The sequence below is a fragment of a genome, unplaced genomic scaffold (assembly GCF_019419815.1).
Source record: "Pyrus x bretschneideri cultivar Hongxiangsu unplaced genomic scaffold, Pyrus_bretschneideri_v1 Contig24, whole genome shotgun sequence".
Taxonomy (NCBI): domain Eukaryota; kingdom Viridiplantae; phylum Streptophyta; class Magnoliopsida; order Rosales; family Rosaceae; genus Pyrus; species Pyrus x bretschneideri.
In genome coordinates, this window is record NW_025999546.1 from 4,594,013 (window position 1) to 4,620,063 (window position 26,051).

At 36.5% G+C, this 26,051-nt stretch overlaps 2 protein-coding genes and 2 long non-coding RNA genes across 4 annotated transcripts; 1 reads left to right on the forward strand and 3 right to left on the reverse strand.

Annotated features, from left to right (window-relative positions):
• Positions 1–169: 169 nt before the first annotated feature.
• Positions 170–2,051, reverse strand: LOC125478306. The gene is made up of 2 exons (XR_007259183.1): positions 1,561–2,051; positions 170–467 (listed from the first exon to the last, which is right to left on the reverse strand). It is a non-coding gene; the product is annotated as an uncharacterized LOC125478306 (long non-coding RNA).
• Positions 2,052–5,722: 3,671 nt separating this feature from the next.
• Positions 5,723–11,091, reverse strand: LOC103957636 (ubiquitin carboxyl-terminal hydrolase 24). Its single transcript, XM_009369822.2, has 7 exons — positions 10,690–11,091; positions 9,509–10,171; positions 9,166–9,353; positions 7,777–8,024; positions 6,998–7,143; positions 6,657–6,833; positions 5,723–6,282 (listed from the first exon to the last, which is right to left on the reverse strand). The coding sequence occupies exons 1-7, from the start codon at positions 10,702–10,704 to the stop codon at positions 6,097–6,099; spliced, it is 1,623 nt and encodes a 540-aa protein (XP_009368097.2). The 5' UTR covers positions 10,705–11,091; the 3' UTR covers positions 5,723–6,096.
• A 6,156-nt stretch (positions 11,092–17,247) lies between these two features.
• LOC125478310 lies at positions 17,248–19,706 on the reverse strand. Its single transcript, XR_007259184.1, has 3 exons — positions 19,276–19,706; positions 18,595–18,658; positions 17,248–17,973 (listed from the first exon to the last, which is right to left on the reverse strand). It is a non-coding gene; the product is annotated as an uncharacterized LOC125478310 (long non-coding RNA).
• A 415-nt stretch (positions 19,707–20,121) lies between these two features.
• LOC103957631 (glycosyltransferase-like KOBITO 1) lies at positions 20,122–25,426 on the forward strand. The gene is made up of 11 exons (XM_009369813.3): positions 20,122–20,501; positions 21,483–21,632; positions 21,822–21,874; positions 22,468–22,576; positions 22,702–22,836; positions 22,985–23,029; positions 23,689–23,876; positions 23,963–24,104; positions 24,526–24,572; positions 24,701–24,788; positions 24,938–25,426. Exons 1-11 carry the CDS (start codon positions 20,151–20,153, stop codon positions 25,223–25,225), a joined length of 1,596 nt encoding a protein of 531 aa, XP_009368088.2. The 5' UTR covers positions 20,122–20,150; the 3' UTR covers positions 25,226–25,426.
• Positions 25,427–26,051: the final 625 nt, after the last annotated feature.

Below are 26,051 nucleotides of genomic sequence, written 5' to 3' on the forward strand. Positions count from 1 at the left end.
AGGAACAATATTACATTCTGCTTTCGTTGCTACGATAGCTGGTTCGGTATGGGATACCAAATCAAAACTAGTATCTCGAATCTCAAACTGAAATTTTTAGGGATGAAATTTTAAAGATCAATTACAAACCAAATTTTCAGTAATCTCAAATTTCGGGAATCCCGAAATATTTTTGAAATTTCGGAACAAATCGGAAATCCCAAATTGAAATATAAAATTATGAATTGTTCTTCTGACTTCCAGCTAAAAAAACCTTATCTCTAGATAAAACCAAACAATGCACAAATAGATACAATCACAGAATAATCGATGTATCCAACCAGGATGACAAATACAGAACCAAATGAAGATTGATGAGTAACATGATCGCTTCAATTTTTTCACAAACATCTATATTCATGGAGCACCGACGTGCTAAATAGCATGATCACACCAGTACATTGTCAAGGAATCAATCAAAATCTAATCTGCAGGTAAAACCATGAAAATTGAGACAAATTGTATAAGTAAAAAATCGTAAAACAAAACGAAATTTGAGGAATGAATTGAATTACACCATCTGGTGAGCTAGTTCCACTTGCAGAACTATTCAAGTTAAATACGAAGAGCGTTGCAAGGATTTAAGCACAGAGGTCTTCCATTCTAATACCATTCGAACCCTAAATTAATATATATATTTTTATTTCAGTTCAGTTCGGGATTACCGAACGAATGAAAATGTGAGACCGATTCCTATACTAAAATTTCAGGATCGATTCGGGATTGGGTTTAAAGAATTTGCAGCCTCCATCTTCAGAGAAGGCGATGATCCCTTGAAAGCCAGATTCTCCATCTTCAGAGAGGTCCCTTATTATTGCCGCAACAGGTCCTTCAAATTCCACCCATTTCCTCATCCTAAACTCTAATTTCCAAACGGTTATTCATTAATTTAAAATTTTTAATTTTGTGCATGCACGAGGGCGATGCGTATTTCTACAAGGTCTTCAAGGTGTACACGCAACTATGAAAATTTCAGCAAGAAACTCCTCCCCTGTTCTCTCATTCATCTCTCAGCTCTGTCTCTCTCACTCCTGAGGTACATGCCGTTGGATTCCGTTTGTTTTGATGAAATCCTGATGGAAATGAGTCTCTTGCCAAGGCTCACAAGGCACTGGAGTGCCCCTGCAAAGCCTGAAAGCACTTTGACAGCTTCATTTTCTCAATGTCAATATCTCCATTTGTGCCAAAAAACATAGCCCGACGCCTTCTTTGCTTGCTCATAGACTTTGTTGTACAGCATACGGTAAAAAATCTAAAGCTCCTAGTGAAGAACACTAACAAATTTGGTGCCGAGTTTATAATTCGAACAATTTCGGATTTCAGACTCATCAATCCAAAAACTAATTCGTGTCTAGAAAAAAAAAATTACACGTTAATTTGAGCCAAAATTCAAAATTTAACTTCAACAATCTTTAAGAAATTCACATAACGTTTAAACCTCTAGCAATTTCACAGCGCTCGACCAATAAAAAGTACATTAATAGGAAAATTGAAAAATCAAGCTCAGAGAGAGAGGCGCACCGATCGGAAAGAGGAATGTTGCGCGGCGGGCAGCGGGCGGGGTGGAATTTGGCGACGGTGTCGCGGCGGATGAAGGCGTGGTCGAGCAGAGAGCGAGATTGGAAGTCGAGGAAGCCGAGGATCTGAACGAAGGAGAAGTTGTGCCTCTCGACAGCAAGCTCCGATCCAAAGGAAAGAGGTTATCGTCCGCTCCCTTTCTACAGCAGACCTCTTGGCCCATTCGCTTCCTCCTTTTCCGCCATTTTTCTCCTTACCTTTCACTGAGCTGTGACAGTTAGAGTGGGCACGGTGTGCGGTTCGGCCCGGGTCCACCTTAAATTCGAAATCGGAAAACTTCAACGGGATCGATGCAATGCTGTTCTGTTTAAATTTATGAAAAAACACAAATGACTTCAAATCTTTTCATCTTAATAAAAAATTATCTGATAACATTACTTAATAACAAAGATAAAAAAAATTATAAAAAATAAAAAAACACAAATCTGCGCTGGGCGCGCTTACACGCCCACCTTCCACACTCCTCTTTTTTCTTTCGTTGTCAGTTGTTGTTAAAACCATCTCGAACCGAAGTGAAAGGACTTGTTTTAGTTTTGTCATAAAAAATCGTTTCCAATCGAGAACCAAAAGATTATAGGGTTAAACATAATTTATTATTTAAAAATTACAACTTAAATTCAAATCCAACGGGTAAATGACGTCAGCATGACCACCCAAAGAAGCATAGAGTAGGCATTTAAATTTTATGTTGTTAAATGTTTTTAAAAATGTTGTTTAAGTTTCATGTTGTTAAATGAATAATTTTTATGTTGACTAATTTTTATGTTGGTTAATGTTATTTAAGGTTGTTTCATATTGTTTAATGTTGTTTCATGTTACTTAATTTAAGTTAATGTTGTATAATGGCTTAAGAAGTTATAGAAAAAAATAGAATTTAAAAAAAATATGAAACAAATTTTGTAAAATAGAAGTTATAGGAAAAAAAAATTAAATTTAAAAATATAAATTATAGGAAAAAAAATTGTAAATAAAAAAAAATTAAAACCATAAAAAAAATTTTAAAAAAAAGCTAGATAACGTCAGCTAGCCGTTGTATTTGAAAATTTGGCCTAGCATTCTTGTCGGATATAACCGACAGGAATGCTCACATTTCTGTCCAGCCCTTTGGCTCTTTGGCCCTTTCAGATTTCGTGGGGCCCACGACCCCTCTGGCCTTGCCCTCGGTTGGAGATGATTTTCGAACGTTTTTCTACCCTTTGGACCCTTCGATTGGAAATGGCCCAAAAGAGATAGATATATATATATATATATATATATATGTGTGTGTGTGTGTGTGTGTATTTTTTTTTTTTAAGAAAAAGCTTCAAATTAAATTACATTCCTCAATTTTATTTGTGTGGTGTTGTTGCTCAATAGTAGTTAAGATTATTAGAGATTTTTCAATGTGCCCAGAATATGAGCTGGTACACTATGTATTTTTATATAAATGGTGAAATTCTTATGTTAAAAAATTAATAACATAAAAAATAAAATTTCTCACCACTTACATAATAACACGTGGTATACCACTTATGTTATGGCCACAACAAAAAATTTCTCTAAGATGACACGCAAGCTCAAGAAATTAGATGGAGAGCTACAAGTAATTATTGTAGGTATGTAAAAAATGTGTGGGAATTTTTAGACATAATTACCGAGAACATAATCTTCTTAAGTTTTTTGTTTAAAGGATTACTTATGCGTTCATCGTTTTCGACGCAATGGGTGCTTTTACAGGACCAAATAGGGTCTAAGTTTCAAACTTTATGAAACTGAACCAAGAATTAAATACTATTTATAAATTGGACCAATAAGTAGACATTATTTATGAAACGAAACCAAGAATTAGACAATATTTCTAATACTAAACCAATAGGTGGAAACTATTTATAAAACTGAACTATACATTATTTATCAAACTGAATCAAGAACTAGACACTATTTATGAAACATGACGAAAAATTAGGCACTATTTATGATGGATCAATAACTAGGGCACTATTTATAAAACTGACTCAATAACCCTGTATTATTTATGAAACAGGATCAATAACTAGGCATTTTTTATGAAAATAGACCAATAACCAGGCACTCCACGACTCTTTGATGCTTCTGCCTTGCTATCTGTTTGCAGTTTGCAATTCCATTTTAACGTCAAGTACAAACTAAACAAAAAAGAAAAGAAGCTGAGAATTAAGCAACCTGGATCACAAACCAAGGACTCTTTAGAGATATATGATGAGAAATTATACTCAACCAACGAACCAATTTGCACTATATAATATAAACCCTAAAGCTAAGAGTTAAAAGAAGCTGAGAATTAAGCAACCTGGATCATAAACCCTAACCCTAAATATCAAAAGTAGCATACCAAAGGGAGTCGCGGCCTCTTTTTTATTCTCCCCCTGGCAGGATGATTCCGACCCGAGTGCGCGGATCACGGGAACGGAGTGTATGCGGCGGAAGATCACACCATTCGGGTTCGGAAACGGTCTCACGGTGAATGGACGGATGAAGCATGGTCCAGTGGAGAGTGAAAGTTTGATCCATGATTTCCATTTTGTCAAATCGAAGAGAAGTCAGGAGATTGTGGCCTGTTTAGTTACACTAGGTTTGGACGGAGAATTATTTAATTTTAAAAAAACCTCCTTTTCTTGGATTTTTATTTTTCATAAACTGGAAGTCACCCTAAAAATTGATGGGGATTGCAATTTTTTTTTTTTTTAAACAAATGATTTTATCTTATAAATTCGTCTTTGGCGAGAATCGAACCTAAAACCAAATTGTTTTTGGCAAGAATCGAACCTAAAATCTCTCAATTACAAGTGAAGATAAATACCACTAGACCGTAATACTAAGTGACAATTTTTATTGTATCCCTTGAATTTGTATTATAAGAATACAAGTTTAGAAAATAAAAACATTAAACTGGTTATATAATTAATATCTAAGTTACCTCTTATACAACCACTTAGTATTACGGTATAACAATATTTCTTATCAATTATAAGTAAGAGGTTTTAGGTTTAGTTTCACCAAAAACGAATTTGAATCATATTATTGCTAGCCCATTGTGAGGCTAAGCCCATTCCCCTTCCCTTAGTGAAGATAACATTATTTCTTAAAAAAACAAAAACAATTTACCTCTTCTACAATGAAATTTGATCTCCTTTTGATTCTTCATATATGTCCAATATTTATGTAAATCATGAATGATGTGCATTTTTGTGTGAAAACTAAGGCCCGTTTGGTATCCTACCCATAAACTTTGATTGTTCCTAAAAATAATTTTCAAATAACATCACTTAAAAACAGATTTCTTTTAAATCTCAAAACTTCAAAAAATCTGTTTGGTTGAGTTTTTAAAAATAATTTTTTTAGTTTGAATTCAAACTAGCTTGAGCAGAAATTGGAGGAGAGAGACAATTGGGAAAGAGAAGAGATGAAATAGTTGGTGAGGAGAGAGAAAGACAAGGTAAGGGTGAGGAGGTGAGGGAGAGAGCAAAAAATTACGGTGAGCAGGTGAGGAGTGAGAAGAAAGAGAGGGTGATGAGACAAAGGCTAAGGAGGGAGAAAGAAGACAATGTGTGACGTGGGGAGAGAGGAAAGAGAGGGTTAGAAGAGAAAAAAGAAAGGGTTAGGAGAGAGCAAAAAAAAGATATTGAGGAGAAAGCAAAAAAAACTCTAAAAACTCACTTTCAGTATTTTTAAGAAATAACCTATGTTTTTAAGTTAGTTTTGATTCCAATATTTAAAAAGAATCCTACCAAACAAGAATTCAACGTATAAAACTCAAAAAGTGTTTTTCAGTTAAAACAAGTCCTAAATCCCTTGTGCATTTTTGTGAGAAAACCAAATCTTTTCAAAACAAAGATACCAACTCCACCTCTGAAATCCAATTCAGGGTAATTTCATAATTCACTTCTGAATATTAGGCGGACCCTACTCATTTTCCAATTCCCACAAAGCTAGTGAACTCTGAAATGCTTGGGAAGGCCTGCAATTCGATTCTCCCTACTCCTACCCCGTTTGGTAAACACGCCATTGGCGTACCGGCACACCGAAAATTTTTACTTCACATAATGGTCGTGCAACAGAACAGGAAGTAATTGGATAATTAAAAGCATTCACCAAATATAGTTGAAGATTAATATCAAAACATTCACTTGATATAATTGGGGGCACCGGCCTCTCTCTCTGTCTCGCTATATAAATATTTATATATATTACATCACAACAAACCTGAAAACTGCTGCAATCAGACAAGTTCGAAGAATTGTTACAGCCATTTTCAAAAGCATCGACGATCGGATGGAGACTTGACCAAAGTTTATCGCATCGACCCCAGGGGCCAGAGAACTGGTGACACTCCATAAACTATATGAACGAGAGGGGTCTCTCCAGTGGGAAGTGAGTTACTCCATGGTTAGCTTCCACAATTGCTCGTAAACGAAGACATAACCCTGTTCATGCAGTATACTACTTGTTTGAACTGCCCATTTATAATTGTTTGTAGATGAGGACATATGCCGGCTCATGCAGTACTTTACCGGTCCCAATTGCCGTGACCGACGCATCGTCAAACCGTAGCCACTGACCGGCATAGAGAGCATCAGTTGTGTAATGTCCCTTTGATGGCTCTGTCCCATGATGAGTTATTGTAGCAACAAGTATGTATTTTCGACCCTACAGAAGCGAAGGATGGAAAAATAAGCACCAAAAATAGTATTTGAAATTCTGCCTACAACTGCCACTAGGTATGCAAACCTTAATTGAAAACAACAAGACTTGTTACAGCTCGACAATAAGGAAAATTCAGTACTTCTTTTCTTCTTTGGATAGGGTTTAGCGTTATCATTCATGTTTATAGGTTACGTCCTACTCCTACCAGACATCATCCTACCAGACACGTCAAAGAAGACATACTGAAAACACACTATAACAGCAAACTAAAACTCAATAAAGTATCAATCAGAGTCGATGCACCCTTCATCAAGAAGAAATAAGGGTCACGAGATAAAAGTTCAAAAAGTGTTTAATTAGATATAAAAGAGCATCACCTCAGTATTTTGAGAAACAAGCAATTCACGACCCAACACCAATTCAAGTGGAAAATGCACGGGTTTAAGCAGCTTAGTGCTTCCTTGGCTTCCATAACCAAAACGCATCAAGTGCAATATCATTATCTTTGAAAGGGTCTGTATCTTTATTGTTTTGCTTGCAGTCACAATACCACCCTGAAACCGATGTAGAAGGTTAATATTAATAATAAAATGTCATAACGATACAAAGCCTAGGAGGTACCATAGGACTTATATAGTATCTCGGTTGCATTAATACCTTGGAATTCTAACAATTTTATACTGGCATACATCAGAAATTAAAAAATAGCAATGAGTACCTTCCCAGCTGCTGATGTTCGATACCCATCAAGAGTTTCTGGTGCAGAAAACAACTTAAGTGCATCTTCAATGGTACGAACAGCTTCAGGGCAAATATCAAGGTGGAGCAATAAATATGGCTGAACAGTCGCGGAAGCTTTAGTTCCTGCTCAACAAAAACCAAATGAACACATAAACTCCAGATAGAATCAACAGTGAGTGGGCAAAAAACTACAGAGCAAACCTGACTGTTGATATCAGGAGTTCCTTTCGATGGACCAGTAAATAGATACTTTGGTTACAAATATGATTAAAAGCTTCAGCTATATCTCTTCATCTAAAAAATCCCTAGGAAACAACAGAAACATTTTCAACTACATTTCCAACTAGGAAGTCCTTGACATTGGTGTACATCATCTAGAATACCAAATATGGCATCTAACTTGGAACCACAGAAATAACCATGAATTCCTGCTAAAACTCATGTATCATAGATAATTTAATTTTTCTTCAATTCACAGGCCCACAGGAAATATGGAATTCAAAATCTGGAAAATCAGAAAGATATACTGTTCAAGCTGTATTTAAATTTAAAATTTTCAGACATGAAACCGTGTGAATCAACATTAACTATTACCTATTTGAATTATGAGGAAAAACGAAAAAGTTAAGCTACTCTAGCCTGAGAATGCAAGTGCTAACGAAAAGAATTCAATAACACAAAGATATATCTAACAAAGCTGCTAGCAAAACTATAAAAACTTAAATGGCAATAATAATAATAACGCAACCGCCACACCTTTTGCCTTCACCACACTTTTCAATTGTCCTCCAAAAATATCACTCAATTCTGAAGGAACAAAACTTTGTGTCCTGGTTATTGCAGATGTATTCTTTGGACCAACTGTCTCCCATTCATCATCCTCTGCGGAAGATATGAGAGTTGATTTGCGCCCGTTAATGCTTGGGGATTGTCCTTCACGCTTAAGTAATTCACCATGCATCTGATCCATGATGAAGCTAAGGAACTCCTGAGCATCTTCTTGTCTGAAAAAACACCAACAGTTTCAAAAGGAAACTTAATATAGAAACTGGAAACTTCCTCTGTAAGCTTTCAATTATATTTCTGAATAATTGATTTGTACACTGTGAAGACATATATATATAGCCTTTGGCTATTTACAAAGATACCCCTTAACTGCCTAACCTTATAACAGTTCTAACTAACCACAAACATTAGCACAGCTAATTACATTTAGAGATAACAAACTATTTAACAGTAACTGAAATGGGTGACTTATCATTTTCCCTAATACTTAAAACAAATCAAAAGTAGAATATAGACATATAGATATAATGGCCATGGATATGCTGGGCAGAAAATATTGGCCAACTCAAAATAATAGAGAAGATTAACCTATTTGTTAAAAAGTTTTACGATCAACAATTAATTTCTAAAAACTCAGGGTCTAATCCCGTACTACACATTACATTCCTTGCAATTGGTGTAACAATCCAAAAACAGAAAGGAAAACTGTCACATCCCGGCCCGGGGAGGACCCCTTCCCGGGCCCGCTCCACCACCGTAGCACGATATTGTCCGCTTTGGGCCCCGACCACGCCCTCACGGTTTTGTTTCTGGGAACTCACACGAGAACACTCCCAGGATGGGTGACCCATTGGGAAGTTCTCGTGTGAGTTCCCAGAAACAAAACCGTGAGGGCGTGGTCAGGGCCCAAAGCGGACAATATCGTGCTACGGTGGTGGAGCGGGCCCAGGAAGGGGTCCCCCCCGGGCCGGGATGTGACAAAAACATAGCAGGTTTTCAGAAAATATGACAATATATTCAGTGGAAACACCATAACTGCAGGCATCTTGATTGTGCTATATCAGACGGTGGCATTTTTTCTAACCATCACACAAAATTTCAAGCATGAGAATTGTCAATCAAACTTGATAATCCGGAGCAAAAACTATAACCTATCAACAGAAATTTTACAAAAACACAAGGTAACAAAATAACAACTGACATAATTGAGAAAAAAGATTGCAATCCATGTCTGACCTTTCCTCTTTATTTAGAAAGACTAAATAAAATTAATCACCAAATATACAGGGAATAAGAAGGCTTAAGATATAAATAAAAAAAACTAGAACTGAAAAGTATCAACCAATATCAGACACAAACCTTGGCCTGCCGGAGATGTTAGTTGGCACATCTGGAGTGAAATTCTTAAGAACGCCTTCAAACATGGCAGGGCTAAAAGGCCTACCAGTCTCGAGAACACTTGCATCTTTGTTCTTCGAACTTGAACCACTAGGCATGTCAAATTCAGAGACGAACTCTGCAAATGCACTCAATGTTGGAAAGTCAACCTAATCAATTCAAGTTTAAATGAGCAACATATCAGTCAAGTGATTTGTCAGACAAAGAACCAGGGTTAAGCTAGGTAGCTACTCATTTCCGAGCAATTCTCCTAAAACCACAAGCCAAGGAATTGAACAAACAGATAACAATGAGGAGAAAGAACCTTAGGAACTTTGAGTGTTCTTAATTCCTGAAGAAGCTGAACAAAGGGAGAGCATGATAGAAGGGCCTGCAGGGTTGCATTTAGAAAGCACAGATTTCCTGAATTGATTAGACCACGAGGCAACAAGATTTTAGAAACAGTGACAGGCGCATTTGAAGCCTTCTGAAGTGCCCCCTTAATCTCAGAAAGAGATAAATCATCAACACAGCCATTCTGCTCTCTATTCTGCAATTCCAGACTTGAAAATTGATTGGAGAGACCACCTTCGTCTTTGGATAAAGGCAATGAAGTTAAGATAACATTATCAGTTGCCACCACTTTCACACCATTACTATGGGCAGAAACATTAACATAATTATCAGTAAATCCATTTTCTGTCGGAGTGGCTGTCGATGCAGGTAAATTATCATCTGCTGCTGTTACAGCCTTAACTTCATTCTGCTTATTAAGTGAACTTAAGGGCTGAGATTTGGTGGGCGCTTTCAAAGAACTTTTCTGTCCGCTTGATTCACCATTAAATTCACCAGAAGATTTTGGAGTAACAAAATTTATAGACCCAAACTGCAATACATTCTTTTCCACAGGCTTTTCCGCCTTCCCAGGTGATTGCTTTAGCAGCAACGACCTGGTCTCATCTTCAGAAAATGACCCAAATACTAGCAGCTGCAGACAAGAAATAACAACAAAAGTCAGCAGGCTTTCAAGCACATGAATGAAAGAGTAAAACCCAAACCAATAAAAACATTAGTATTCAAAATCACATTATAACCTAGCAGTAAATCAGCACGAGTTCGGGCAACCAGATGCTGACACAGAAATGATCATAAAAACTTTACTTCTGCATTATTACTCAACAGATAATTTAGAGCCTAGTGAGATACAACAGCTATTGTCAAAACGGAGTTGCCATCGCCATCACAATAAATTTCCACAATTCATATACATTTTAGTTTTAAAGTTGGCAAAAATGAAGGCAAAAACACCCAAAAACTTCGCATTCATCACCAGACCAATAGAAGTTCCATCCAAGCACGAACTAATTCACAGTCACACTACCCAAATTTACAACCTTCCTAACTAAAAAACTCCACAAAACAAGTAAAAATTCATCGACATAATCCGCCTCAAACGAAAATCTTAACGGAAATACAAACTTGTCAAATGTGAAAGAGAAAACCCACCTTAGAATCACTCATTTCGTTTGCAGAACCGAATCAGAAACTCCAGAAACGCCCAACGAAAAGCAGGAATTTTGTGTGCGAGAAGATTGAGAATAAGGAACAAGTATGTGGAAAATGTCAGAACCGGAACCAAGAATTAGGGTTTTGTGAGGCCCTGAAGGAGCAGAGGAGAAGAGAAGGACGTCGATTGAAGACATGAAAGGAGAGGGAACTGATAGATTGGTGAAGGGAGAGAGCATTTACCGAAGAAACCCTCTTCAAGAACCTCCTCAACAAACCCTAACATCGACTGCACAGAGAGAGAGAGAGAGAGAGAGAGATGATTAGGTTTAGGGGACGGTGTGGAAATAGGCTTCTTTGTGTTCGTTTAGGTGAGGACCTGTTGAGCATGGGCATTAGAGGCCCCCAAGGGCTACCACCTATTAAATCCCCTTCAATGAATAATGAATAGTAAATATCTTTAATTAACAGTAATTATCTTTTATATTTTCATCTTTAAATTGAATAGTCATGACAATAGACAATACAATATTAATATTTTTTATTTAATAAAATAATAAAAAATAATTTTATTTGTAATTTCGGATATGATTTTTAATTAGTCTCATTACGCCACATGTAATTAAATAAGAAACTACAATCAAAAGTATTTGAGAAAATATAAAATTGTGGTCTAAGGTGGAAGATAATGATAAGAAATTTATAGAAAAATTAAATCATTTTTTTCAGATTTTTTATTAAATTTTTACATTTTTATTAATTTTTTTTTTATACATTTTTTATTAATTTTATAACGTGATTGACGTCAGCCTCGCATCAGCGCTCTCAGGTACTCGAGCTGTTGATTCCTGCCTTCCCTCTCCCATGGGCCCACCCCTAGCCCAATTGCTGCATGGGCTAGAGCAAGGGAGGCAGCCTATTGGGTGTTTTTGGTCCCCTATCCACCGAGCTATGCTCTTCGATGGACTTGCTCTTAGGCAGGCGCCTATTTTGCCTGTGCATCGAATCACTTTATAATAAGTGCTTGTGTTAGAAGAAAAATGATTTTTGCATATTTTCTTTTAGCTTTCAGCACATTTTTGCTCATTTATGTTTATTGAATTTTTTTTTATTCAATTTATTAGTTAGAAATCGATAGAAGTGTGTAGGAGTAGAATAAAAGTGTGTGAACCACATTTATTGTTAGAAATGTCTTTTTAGTAAACTGTTGAAATCTATATTATTATTAAGGGACCATTTGATAAGTTTCGTTTTCAATTTTTGTTTTTATTTCTTTTAAAATTAAAAAAAATGATAACTATTTCATTTTTTAATTTAAGAAAATAAAAGAAAAAAATAAAAGCTATTTTCTTGATTTTGTAAATTTTGGTTTTCAATTTTAGTTTTTTTTTTTTTATTGGACTGTTCTTTGTATATGTGTTTTTTATTTTATTTTAGAGGAGCTTTCGTGTTGTTCATGTGTGACATCTCACATCGTCTAGGGGAGTGATCCTTATATGTATATTCTCATCTCTACCTAGCACGAGGCCTTTTGGGAGTTCACTGGCTTCGGGTTCCGTAGGAACTCCGAAGTTAAGCGAGAAGGGGGCTAAAGCAATCCCATGATAGGTGACCCATTGGGAAGTTGCTCGTGAGTTCCCAAAAACAAAACCGTGAGGAAATGGTAAGCCCAAAGCGGACAATATCGTGCTACGGTGGTGGAGCGGGCCTGGGAAGTGATCCGCCTCGGGCCAGGATGTGACATCATGGGTTTCAAAATGAGTATTTATCAAATATAGCCAAATATTAGCCCCTAATTTCAAAAATGTCATTTTTTATAAAAGCTTTCAAATGTATCCAAAATATCACTTAAATAGACATAAATAGCCTTAAGCTTTTAAACCTAATAAATTAAAAAAAAATAAAAAAATCGAAACCCTTTTAGATTAAGAATTCTCACGGCAAAACCTAAAAAATGGTGGAAACCTAGTGAGGCATTGATGGTTGGTGGAGACATAGATGGTTAATTTCTTGCATTTTTCCTTGTCTACGTTTTCTTTTTACTTTTGTAGTTTTTTCCTTCGTATTTAATTTTCCCCTGCAACTTGAAGAAACAAAAACATGAGGTTTTATGATGATTGTAACACGGTTTACACTCCATTATATATTTATTTTGAGATTAACATCTGAATAGTCATGAGGTTTGTATATTTTGTGGTTTGCAATACTCGCCTTGAGAGATTTATCCAGGGCCAATAACAAGGTTGTTTTCCCGCAGCCATGGGTACCAAGAAAATCATGTACTACATTTAGAAAATTTAGGGTTTACTTTATGATATATTTTTTCTTTTAGTCTGCAATTGTCGATTAACTGTACCAATAATTTGGCCAATATTAAATTAATATTTTCAATATGTATGTCACTTTCTTCTTTGCCTATTGTTTTGCTTATATTTCAGAAAATGTCTAGTAATATGCAATCTGATGAACTCAGCTTTAACCGATCAGATGTTCACAAGGGTAAAAATATTGTACATGAATTAGACATGGCAGACCTATGCAATTCAGATAGATAGATAGATAGTTATAGGTCAATTGTGCAAGACTAAGGAGGTTTTAAAAAAAAAGTTGGGTATTGATGCTATGAAGAACAATTATGAATTCAAAGTGAAGAGACCAAGCAAAGAAAGGTTTGAAGTTGATTGTGTCAGCGATGAATGCAAGTGGAAACTATGTGCCTCTAAATTACGACAATCATCCTATTTCAAGGTCAGGAAATACATTACTATGCACTCATGCTCATTAGATGTTATTGTAGACATCGAAATTTCAGTAAAACAAATGTTCACCAATGCATTAAAGTTTTGACGTGTCAAGGCATACATGGCATACGCCACGTGTTGTACAAATTGTACACATGGCGTGTGACTCAACAAAATAGGAAGAAATACCCTTGAAGGATTAAACAAGTTTTTCTTCTCATTTTGGGCAATGACAAGGCAAGTACATTTCAATCCATTGAGGATCAAAACAAGTTTTTCTTCTCATGTTGGGCAATGACAAGGCAAGCACACTTCAATCCATTACGGATCAAAGCAAGTTTTTCTCATTTGGGCAATGACAAAGCATACACATTTCAAGTTTAAAATGGTGTTAAGTGGGAAATTAGGCCATAAGTTAGACCACTTCAAGTTTAAAATGGTATTAAGTGAGAAATTAGGCCATAAGTTACACCACTTCAATTTCAATATTGCATTGAGTGGGAAAATTAGGCAATGGTGCTTGGAAAGGAAAAAATATTTTTGTGGTGGTGATTCATTCTCAAAGCCTATAAATAGACTTCTCCATCAAGGTATCAAGCATCAAGGAATTCACAAATACATTTCTCTACTCCAAAATTAGAAGAGGAATTCCCCAAATCCTTGAAGCTTTGAAACTCCAAAGCTTCCAACCATCCAAATTCCCAAGAATTCCGAAGGATCAAGAAAGCTCTCTTCGTTCTTCGTTAAATCCTCTTTCAAGATCAAGCCCCGACGGCCCTTGAAAAAAGTGTTCATCCGTTCATCCTAAGCTCAAGCCCCAACGGCCCTTTGGATCAACAACCTTAACAAATCCATACATCCAATCGTTCTTCAAGATTAAGCCCAAAAGCCCTTGAAGATCCGCTCATCCATCAACCTTCAAGATCAAGCCCAAAAGCCCTTAAAGAAATCCACACAACCATTATTCAAGATCAAGCCCCAACGGCCCTTGAAGAAAGCATTCACCATTCATCATCCGTTCATCCTAAGATCAAGCCCCAACGGCCCTTTGGATCAACAACCTCAACAAACCCATACACCCATTCTTCAAGATCAAGCCCAAAAGCCCTTGAAGAAAACTAACTGTTCATTCAAGATCAAGCGTCGACGGCCCTTGAAGAAAACCAACCGTTCTTCAAGATCAAGCCCAAAAGCCCTTGAAGATTCGCTCATCCATCAACATTCAAGATCAAGCCCCGAAGGCCCTTGAAGAAACTTCCATCAACCTTCAAGATCAAAGTCACGAAGGCCCTTGAAGAAACTTACAACTGTTCATCCAAGATCAAGCCTTGACGGCCCTTGGATCAACAAATCTACATCTTACGGAGATAGAATCAGAGGATCAAATTACAAAGAGATCGTAACCCCAAAATCATTAAACACAAAAATATTATTTTGTACACGTTATTCTTGTTTCTTGTTTCAAGGAACTTTCGTGTTCACAGTTATCAATCGCCATCATCGACAAGCAAGTAGTTCTCTTATTGGTCAATGCATAAAGTCTAAGTATGAGGGTGTATCACGAGTACATAGACCACGTGACAACATAGAAGATGTACGGAAGGACATAGGTGTGAGTATAAGTTATGTGAAGGCTTGGAGAGCTAAGGAACATGCAATGGAGTTGGTTAGGGGATCACCGGAGGAATCTTATGCATTACTTCCATCTTATTTTGCTATGTTAGAAGCCAAAAATCTAGGTACTATAACACATATTGAAACTGATGAGAATAATTGTTTTTTGTACTATTTCATGTCACTTAGACCTTGCATAAGAGGTTTTCGAAGTGCTATTAGGCCAGTAATAGCAGTCAATGGGACGTTTTTAAAGGGTAAATATATTGGCACCCTATTTGTTGCTACATGCATGGACGACAATAAACAAATATACCCTCTAGCATTTGGAGTTGGAGATTCAGAGAATGACGCATCATGGAATTGGTTTTTGACAAAATTATGAGGAGCAATTGGGGAAATTGATGACTTCGTGTTCGTTTCTGATAGACATGAAAGCATTTGGAAGGCTCTCTCAACTATTTTTCCCAATGCCCATCATAGTGCATGCATATTTCATATAAGTCAAAACATTGGGCACAATTTTAAGCATGAGAGAACACACAAACTGTATTTTACAGTTGCCAAGGCATACAAAGTTCTTGAATTTCATCCTCTCATGACAAAAATATATAAAATCGACTATGAGGTGGGTGATTATCTTAATTCGGTTGGATACAAAAAGTGGACTCGTGTGTACTTTGATGGAAAGCGGTACAACATCATGACAACAAATATTGCTAAATGTCTTAATGCAATCACCAAAGATGCTCGAAAGCTACCTATCACATGATTTCTTGAGTATTTAGGAATCAATATTCTCCAGAAGTGGTTTTATGAGCATCGAACCAAGGCAACCAAAATAAATACACATTTGACATATTGGGTTGGTGCAAGAAAATAACAAGCAAAGGATTATCATTCCAGATATTTTACTTCATTCACTTAACTAGAATTTATTTTAATTTATCTATTTAATTTTGGCACATTTTGATTTGTTCTCAAGTTTTTGAACTATTTTACTGATTCTTATATCAAATAATCTGTAAATTTATCCATCAGTACCATGTTTAGTAAAGAATAAATATATGTATGTTTGCAATATAAGAAAGTAAAGTTAAAAACTTGGGTTTGACAAAAAAAAAAAGTTAAAACCGACATTAATGTAACTTCAACGTAATTTTGTTGTAGTTTTATGCCAATTGCTTTTTGTAGTTTTTATACGAATTTTGTTTTTTTGTTGTTGTTGTTTAGTTCTTCTTTTGTTTGAGTTATATATATGTGTGTGTGTGTGTGTGTGTGAATATGTAGGTATCACTCATCACAGCTTACTCATTTTATATATACAATGGATCTCGTGTTGAAGTTGTCAATTTAGAGGAAAAGAGTTGCACATGCCGGCAATTTGATCCTAACCAAATACCTTGCTCACATGCTTGTGTTGCTTGTAGACACCGACAAATTTCATATCATCCTATGTGTTCTCATTATTATACTAGAAACTCCTTGGTCATTGCGTATACAGAAGCTATATGCCCAGTTGGTGATCAGACCGATTGGATAGTAACTGATGATATGCGTGAAAGAATTGTCCTACCACCAATTACATGAAGAAGATATGGTACGCGCAAAGAAAAGAGGATCTCATCATGTGGAGAAGAAAAATCAACTCGATGGTATTCTAAATGTGGTTCAAATGGCCATTATAAGCAAACTTGTAGGAATCCCATTCAACTCCATCCTACTTTGTAGAACCCTTTTAAATTTACAGTTTAATGAATACAATTTTCTTTATGTCATTTTATTATTTATATTGGTTGTACAAACCTTTAAATTTGAGACAAGTGAAAGTTAATTTATTATCATTTGTTCACTCTGGTATATTGCCTTCTTCATCAACTTCTTCATCTATATTCCTGATTATCTTTACCAGTGCTTGATGCATTGTTCCATCTTCCCTGTCAACTACTAGATTTTCAAAGGAAAAGTTATTGGGTTACTATTAGCCGAAAGACTAGTATAAGAGAAAACACTAATTTTAGGTTTTTCCGTGAGAATTCATTCCTCTAATAGGGTGTTGGTTTTTTTTATTTTTTTATTTTTTATTTTTTTTTATAATGCAATGATATATTTTATTTTAAATTTATTAGATTAAAAGTTTAAGGGTAATTGTGTCTATTTAAGTGATATTTAGATACATTTGAAAGTTTTTATAAAAAAAAAAAGATATTTTTGAAATTAGAGACTAATATTTGGCTATATTTGATAAATACTCTTTGAAAGAAAGTCACATTGAATTCATTAAGTCGCGAACTATTGTTGAGTATATTTGAAGCATTACAACAACAAACGCGGATAACAAATAAAATATGGAAAACATATTCTCCATATGAGTCTTTTGGTATTTGTTCATGTTTGTGTGGTGAAACAAAAAAAAAAAGCTAAGAAAAAGTATTCAATAAATTAGAGTTTATTGCATGCTTGACGTATAGCAAGAGGCTAATTTAGTTTGAATACGAATCTAAATCAAATATTGCATTATAAACCGTTTATATATTGTTATAGTAGATTGATTAAACAAATTTAACGAATAAGGACAAATCTACCACTTTAAAAAGTCTTTTAAAACCTTACTAAGTCCTTATTTTGACACGCTCGACCCTAATATCCTCCCAAACATCAGGGTAGGCACATACTGGCCGACACCTGAATGTGACGAATCCATACTAACATGCATGTGTAGAATGAATATGACTAAAATAGTATTAATTTAAATACAATGATTATATATATGAGGAATGTGTTCAAAACATACAACTACACTGAGATACTAAAAAGGAAATAATATAAAATTTGAATGAACAAGATGATGGCTCCTACACCGAAATGACTCGAAGGTGCTGATGCGGGAGTGCCTTGATGTCGAAATTTTACGCCTTAATTCTAAGTCCTGAGGGGGCGCAAAACAAAACATGAGTGGACCAAGCTGATATATAAATAATACGAAAACAGTTAATCTTTAACATACTAATGCCCATGTTTAGAAAACTCGTATAGCATAATAAGTAATAAGTTTTACGAAATCCCTAGCATGCCATAATATCTTTCATAAAACATATATCATATATAGTGTGCTAACGAATGGTATCATATATAAGTATCTTCCGGCTGAAGCCAATAAAAGTATCATCACACAGAACAATGCCTTACACACGCCCGCCCGAAGGCAATATAAGTATCATCGCCCGTAGGTAGAACAATGACCACTAGATAGGGACAAAACATTAAATATAATCTTTCCAGCATAAGTATATATCTCAACGGTGTTTAATAGCTCAAACATTATATCTCAAAACATCTTCATAGTATATAGTCATCATTCATATATACTACAAAGAGAGTAAAAATCGATAAATCATGGTATGCCAAAATATTCTCAGTAAAACATGATAATCATAAAGCATGAATCCAATTTTCTCATAAATGTCTAATAAAACGTATCCATAAAATCATACATTCATGTATGCATTTCTAATAGTAAAATCATGCATTTTGGAAGCAGTTTACTCACATATACTTCACCATCAAAGAGCCACGCAAACTAGCAAATATGGAAACGCCGCTAACAAATGCACCTATGCACATAAAGGGTCCAATTAATAAAACTTTATTCAAACGATTGAATTTGGGAAAACAGACGTCGGAAACAGGTTCAGGACATCGAAATTAGCTTCAGAGGGGTCCCGGACAAAACCCAAAAAAGTTAACGTTGACCAGTCAACGGTCAACGGTCAGCGTTGACCAGAAATTAATAGTCAACCGGGTCCAATGTGTTGGGTTGGATCCAAATTGATTCGGGCCTTGGGTTTGGGTTCGAGTTAGGTTTGGGTGGGTTGGGCCTAATGGGTTAAAGGCTTGGGCTGGTTACATGGCCTAAGGGTTGGGTCGGTTGGGGGTTCTGGGTTGGGCAAACGGGTTGAGAACTTGGGCTGGGTTCTAAACTCAATTTTTGGGCCGAGTACAATTGGGTTTGGGTTTAGGACTGGGCTAGGCTTATTTGGGTTTTGGACTTAGGACCTGGCAACTGGGTTGGGCTTGGCCCAGTTTCCTTTGCAACTCGCCGGAGTCCAAAAGAAGTGAAAGTCAGTTTTCGGCCGGGAAAGTTCCCGAGCTTCGACAGGGCTCAAATCTCAATTAAAAGTCACCACAATATACCAAATTAAAGCCCAGAACCTAAGGAATCGAATTATACCTTCCTCGGGGCCAGGCGTGGCCGAAATGTGGTTGGAAAATGCCTGCAAACCTTCAGTATTCGTCGGAAAACTAGGCAAGCATTCCCCCGAGTTATCTTTTGTCCTAAACCAGTCCAAAATACACACACATGTGCAAAATCGAACCACAAAGATGTATGTACAAGATTTAGGGCATTCTCGTGGCATACCTTGCCCGGAGAGACAAGGAACGCACTAAAAAAACAATGTGGGTGGTCTCGGTCCTTGTAATTGTAGAGGGAGAAGAGGAACGAGGGAGGTCCGAGGGAGAGTTAGCGTGTGTGTGGGTGTGTATATGTGGGTGATGGTCCTTGGGGTAGATAAGGTGCAGCGAGGGGAAAAGAGAGGAGAGAGTTATGAGGGGAGAGATGAGAGTGAGAGTTGAGGGAGAGAGATCTAAGAGTGAAAGAGAGAGACTTGGGCCCCGGGGAACAAAACCAAAACAGATGGGCCTTACGGGTACACACATTAAGACTCGTAAATAATTTTTAAAATAAAAAGATCCCAAACCAAAATGAAATTACAACATTGCCATTTCGTTCTGTAAATTCGAGAACGGGTTGTTACATATTTAATTACGGCCAATTTTATATGAGTAATGTTATGGAGACTAAATTTATCTTGTAAACCAAATGATGTGTTACCAATAAAAAATAAGCACTTTTATCAATGATTAAGTAATAATCTAATTATTTAACTTCAATATTATTTAGTTTATAAAATTTTACTTACAAATATACGTGGCATTACTCATTTTATATTTTTATTTTAAAAGACAACCTGTGTTTCTTGAACTCCCAGCAAAGCTTGTAATGTAAAGACCATCAACGACTCTCACGACCGACAAAAAACGACCATGACCAACCACCACCACAACCACCTCCATGCCCCTCTCCGATCAGCCCCACCATCCTCGTCCTCTCAAACCTTTACATCGAAGCTCCTCCTCCTCCTCACTCTCCTCCCCCTCTCTCTCGCTGCCTTAGCTTTCATCCTCCAATGGCGTGGCGGCATCCCCGACCCCACCACCCGCTGGTCCCCTCCTGGTTCCCACCACCTCTTCCCTGGCATGGACGCATCTCCTCTTTCCTCCGCCGTCGTCCATTCCTCGCCCTCCGATTGCCTTAGTCTCGGTCGTTCAGCTTCGCCTTCGATTCCCTACTATCAGAATTGGAAGTTTGATACTGTATCCAATTTAAGACCAAAGGTATGATTTTTTCGTTCTTTCATGGATTGGAGGTTGATCTGATTCTGGGTTTTGCTTGTTTTGGATTTGGGTTTAGTGGGTTTTGTTTGTACTGCTGTGTTTGAAATTTTGAATTTTCTGAGTGGTCGTGTGGATCTGTATCTGGATTTTCCTTTTTGTAGATTGAAGTTTATGACTTTGAGGCTGTTTATACATGTACTGTTCACTTCATATTTCAAATTCTTTGCATTTTTGCTCACAAATATGTGACGAATCTCCAAATTCAGTTAAACTCGTCTAAGGGGAATTACTGGGGCGGTGAGCAACAATGCTGTCCTCTCATTGATCTCAAATGTTGTGAAATGTGAACTATGTTCATCCTTTTTCTGGCAATATCGAACCCAACCTTGCTTTCCTAGTAGACTTGTTAATGGAATACACTAGGCGGTATGCTTCATGCTTGCGAAGAAGTTGTCTCATGCTACGAATTAAAGTTTGAAACCCGTGGAGTCCCTTCTCTACAGATCTGACATCCTGCACAGCTACAGAGTGTTATGTATGGTCTAGTGTTTATGCATTAGCGGCTTGGTTGTCCAATAGATAAACATAATACAATTGTTTCATTAACAACCTGTGCTTGCAGTGAGAAAATATGATAACACCACCATTTACTTATCAGACTTTATCATCCTGGTATTCAGAGTAATTTGTTGGGTAGTGGAACTTGATTGTGTAAGTTACGTATCATTTGAACCTTCCTGTTCTATCGTGTTAAATTTTGGGAAATATGCCCCTTCTAATCCTTTTTAACAAGTGTGATGCTCTGCATATAATGCGATGTCTTGTTTCATTGTTTATAGCACTTTAAATTTTATGTAACCCAATTGTTTGGATGATCGATGATGGTTTGTTATGTAATGAGTGCTGCATACTAATATCAGGACGGTATGCATTTTGGGGGAATGCATTTTTCGTCTCTTATTAAGTTAGAGTTTTGTGCAGATATGTATTACTACAAGTACATCAGCTGGTTTAGAACAGATTTTGCCGTGGATGTTTTATCACAAGGTTATTGGAGCTACTACCTTTTTCTTATTTGTGGAAGGAAAGGCTGCATCTCCTGAAGTATCTAAAGTTCTGGAGTCTATTCCTGTGAGTTAAATAATACTTCACTCTGACTGCCTACGTCCTGTTCAGTTGCCTTCTTCTCCCCTTTATTTTTCTTTTCCGTGTTTTTTTTTTTTTTTTAATTGTAATTTTTTTTAATATTTTACAAATGCATTTTTCCAATGCTTAATATGGTGAAAATTGTCGAGCATAAATTTTGTGGTACTTTATCAGGGAGTAAAGGTGATATACAGAACTAAAGAGCTTGAGGAACAACAAGCTAAAAGGTGAGTTGATTCTGCCACTGACACTTGGTGCCTGTCTTGTGCTTACTATAATGTAATCTTCTCGTATTGTTAAGACTTAAGAGTCCTGGATATTTTGATTAACATGACCAACATCTCTAAATGCTTGAACATCTTTTATTTGTTTGTCCTTTTCCTGTAGACTGGTAGATACCCACACATTTATACATACCAACAATCCAGCTTTGGGACGGTAGCCGGAATGTGGCACCAGGATGATTCAAATGACCCCTCTGGCTATTCAATTTGCGCAATAAAAAAAGCAAAACACAGTTGTTTAGGGCTTTGGTTGTAACTCCTGATTTCACGGATACTAAGTTCGTGGAGTTGAGAGTTAAAATCTAAAGACTAAGCCCTAAATCGACTCTACACAAAATAATAACCTTGTAGGGAAAATGGATTGAAAACTAGACTAAATAAAAAGAAACACAACGTTACTGTGCTGTTTGAACAGCAAGCACAGTTGTTCAAATGGTGGACATATCAGCAGTGCTGTTGCTTCTGAGAATAATTCTGCATACATTTTTGCTTAAATCACTTGTGTTTTATGTTTCTTGTTCTTTTGTTACCATCAGTCGGATCTGGAATGAGACTTGGCTGTCCAGTTTCTTTTACAAACCTTGCAATTATGAGCTATTTGTGAAGCAGTCTCTCAACATGGAGATGGCTATTGTCATGGCAAGGGTATGAAAGATTTTTCTCATGTTACTTGTGCCTATTTTGTTACTTTTACCTTGTGATGAGAGGTTTTCTTAATTTATTAATCTCTTTTGTTGCTTGGGATTTTGTGTTGCATATAAAACTATTAGGATGCTGGAATGGACTGGATAATTCATGTTGACACGGATGAGTTACTGCACCCAGCTGGGGCCAAGGAGTATTCTTTAAGGCAGTTGCTGCTTGATGTGCCTGGGAATGTGGATATGGTCATTTTCCCGAACTATGTAAGTGAAATATTCAGTTACTTTTAAGTTGTGTACGTGTAAAGATGATTAAGCATGCTAGGCTTGTTATTTTTGAGTATTGGCGCCCGTTTCCGTCCTTATGCATGTTATTCGGTGATTTAACTAACTGGTTGTTTGTTTTGTGCAGGAGAGCAGTGTTGAACGGGATGATATTAAGGAACCATTTACTGAGGTGAATCTCCTCTGTTGTCCATCATTATTGCTTCTTACTTGCTTCAATAACTTTCATTAGATCTCTGAAGTTCAACAATTACAAGATTGATATTTGCTATTCTATATGGGCAGTCAGCTTGGTAAGGTCTTTAACCTGCATACCATAACTTTGAATTTGTGACGAGTTTGTAACCTTATCCATAGTCTTAGATTTAACATGCTGGGAAGCAGCAGTATATTGTTGCCCTGTTGGACTATGCAAGGATATGGTTGTTAGACAGTGACAAGCATTTATTCTGAATTTATGGATTAGACCAAACATATTGTTCTAAATTTTTACCAAGATCTGCCTCTTTTCATATCTAGACATAAAACTTGGAAGTTAATGTGTTAGTTCAAATAAGGGCATATTCTTCAAAGACAAGTACGTAAGTGTGGGATTAGAGTGAGTAATATTTATGATACAGATGGTGCTGGATAAAGATTTGGTAGTTACGAGCAGTAGAGTCGTAGACAAGGTCTTTCTGACTTTGTACTTCCAGAATGAGAAATAGTACTTTAAATAAATGTATCCCAGTTGATTCTAGGAATGCTTCACTTCATGTTTATTTTTACATTTCAATTAGCATGCATGTCCTGTCTTTGTCTTATGCCTTGCTCTTGTATCTACGAAATCAGGTTTCCATGTTTAAGAGGAATTATGACCATGTACCAAAAGACACATACTTTGGTATGTATAAAGAGTCAGTTCATGGTAACCCAAACTACTTTTTGACTTATGGAAATGGGAAATCGGCTGCTCGAGTCCAAGATCATCTTCGTCCTAACGGTGCACACAGATGGCACAATTATATGAAGACCCCAAAGTACGGTAATTTTATGTTGGAAAGAACAGTGTTTTGGGGTCAACTTATTGGTCATAGTAATCATATATATCATATTTCCTTCTTAGCGAGATCAAATTTGAAGAGGCTGCTGTTCTGCACTACACATATGCCAAATTTTCAGACTTAACATCTAGACGTGATCGGTGTCGCTGCAAGCCTACAAAGGAAGATGTCAAAAGATGCTTTATGTTGGAGTTTGACAGATCTGTGAGTTCAATTCTTTAGTTAGTTCTTTCTAAACTCTCTAACTACCGGTACAAGATCATCGAGCATATAATGCGATCAGTTAACTTTGTAAAGTTACCGAGTTGGTCCCTGCAATAGAGTTCTTGAAAATTTAAATATATATCTATTGGTAGAGCGGTTACTTGGAAATCTAAAAGGGAATATAGTTTTTCCAACTCCAAGCATAACTTAAAGTGCTCCATATCGGGCAAAGTGGTCTTCTGAAACCATTTTGCAGATTTGGCTAATATTCTACGAGATTTGTAATAGAACAGTGGACTTGTCTTTTCCCTTATATTTCCTCTTTCTTTTGGTGTAATAGCTGCCAGCTCTTGAGCTTGCTTTTTCGTTTGCATTTCATCGTGCTAACTCTTTCATATACTAACAACATGTAGCATTGCAGGCATTCATAATTGCATCAACTGCAACCAAGGAGGAAATGCAGAAGTGGTAAGATTTTCTTTACAAGTTATTACATTTATCTTGATCCTCCTTTAACTTTAAAATTTGAAGTATGGTGAAACCTTCTTTTTAATCCTTTATTGTGAATTAAAGTCTGCGCTTGTCTTTCGTTCTAGGTACCATGAACACATTGTGTGGGATGACAAAGACATAAGAATCAAACTTTTGAGAAAGGGAATTTTGACTCGGATATACGCTCCCATGGTAAGCCGATCAACTCAAACTTAAATTTTTTGTAGCTGATCAACTCATTTAAATAATGTAATTAACAAATGATTTTCGTGAAAGTATTGACAAAACCTCAAAACCTCATTCTGTATCGTTTTAAAGCTTTCACTCACCGTACATTTCAGGCCATAATAAAAGGACTAAGGGAGTCGGGTGTCTTCAGCTCCGTTATTGCATCTGCCCCAACAACTCTCTCAAAAGAAAAGTTTTTGCTGACCATTAATGGTAGTAGCTCCTCGAGAGCTGCTGCCTCCGAATCCCACCCGTCATTGAGGAAGATTGGTAGAAGCAGAGAGAGTAAGGCTACTGCCAGGAAGGCCTTGGATATTGAAACTGCTGAATTTCAAGAAGTGGCTGTTCCACCATTGTCCCCTCCGGGAATGGACGATAACCAGGCCAGTGTGGAAGTGTAAAATAAGGTCCTTTATCATGATTGAATCATTAAAATACATTACGAAGTAGGTTTTACAAAAACATGTATCAAAAGTTGTGTAAAAAAAAGCTGTTCCACGGATCCGGCCCTATATTCATGCATTATGAGTGTAATCTATTCTTTTCAATTTTGTATAGTGAATGTAACATTTAAATTGAGAATTTGAGATTCACATTTGATATGTATAACGCTTGGCTTCTTTAGTAGGCAAAATACTTTGAATTCGAGCACAAATGGGATTAGATTCCTTTTTCTTTCTTGCATACAAAGAGGAACGCTTGGCTACTTTAAAATACTTTGTGGTCAATTCACAAAATTGTGTTTATGATGGAAAATGTTCATATTATAATTCAGAAAAGGAAAGTGAATTAATTCTGGTTGGCAAGGAATCTAGGGATGAGAGATTGAGTGAATTTTTTCGATATTTTGAAACTTTTTGTTTCAAAGTGGCAAAACCTCGAGATATATTTTCACTTGGTCTTGCGGCGCAATCACTCTTATTATGAGAATTAAATCATGTCCTAGCTTAGCTCGAGACCAAGACTCCTTACATTTCGCACCAATAGTAGAAGGTTTGACCTGGCCTCCACCCCCCCCCCCCGGGGGCCCCGGCCCCCAACGGATAGGGCAATTTTTGCCCTTAAATACTTATAAATATCATTTCATAAAAAATTAATTAAAAAAAATCGTTTAGTCAATTAAGTGTAACAAATACATGAATGATTCGTAATGTGTTTACTGAATTTGACTATTTATTTTTTTTACTGTATAATGACGAATTCCAACAACTCTCTCATGATTCGAAT

What these genes read in the sequence shown, in the direction of transcription:
- LOC103957636 (XM_009369822.2), bottom strand. An exon ending in GAACACTCAAAGTTCCTAAG is followed by an intron (nt 9,354 to 9,508) that starts GTTCTTTCTCCT and finishes TGAATTGATTAG; the next exon opens with GTTGACTTTCCAACATTGAG. An exon ending in AAGTGTGGTGAAGGCAAAAG is followed by an intron (nt 7,144 to 7,776) that starts GTGTGGCGGTTG and finishes TTTGTTGAGCAG; the next exon opens with GAACTAAAGCTTCCGCGACT.
- LOC103957631 (XM_009369813.3), top strand. Translation starts at nt 20,151, where the DNA reads ATGACCAACCACCACCACAACCACCTCCATGCCCCTCTCCGATCAGCC. An exon ending in TGGTCATTTTCCCGAACTAT is followed by an intron (nt 22,837 to 22,984) that starts GTAAGTGAAATA and finishes TGTTTTGTGCAG; the next exon opens with GAGAGCAGTGTTGAACGGGA. An exon ending in TTAAGGAACCATTTACTGAG is followed by an intron (nt 23,030 to 23,688) that starts GTGAATCTCCTC and finishes CTACGAAATCAG; the next exon opens with GTTTCCATGTTTAAGAGGAA.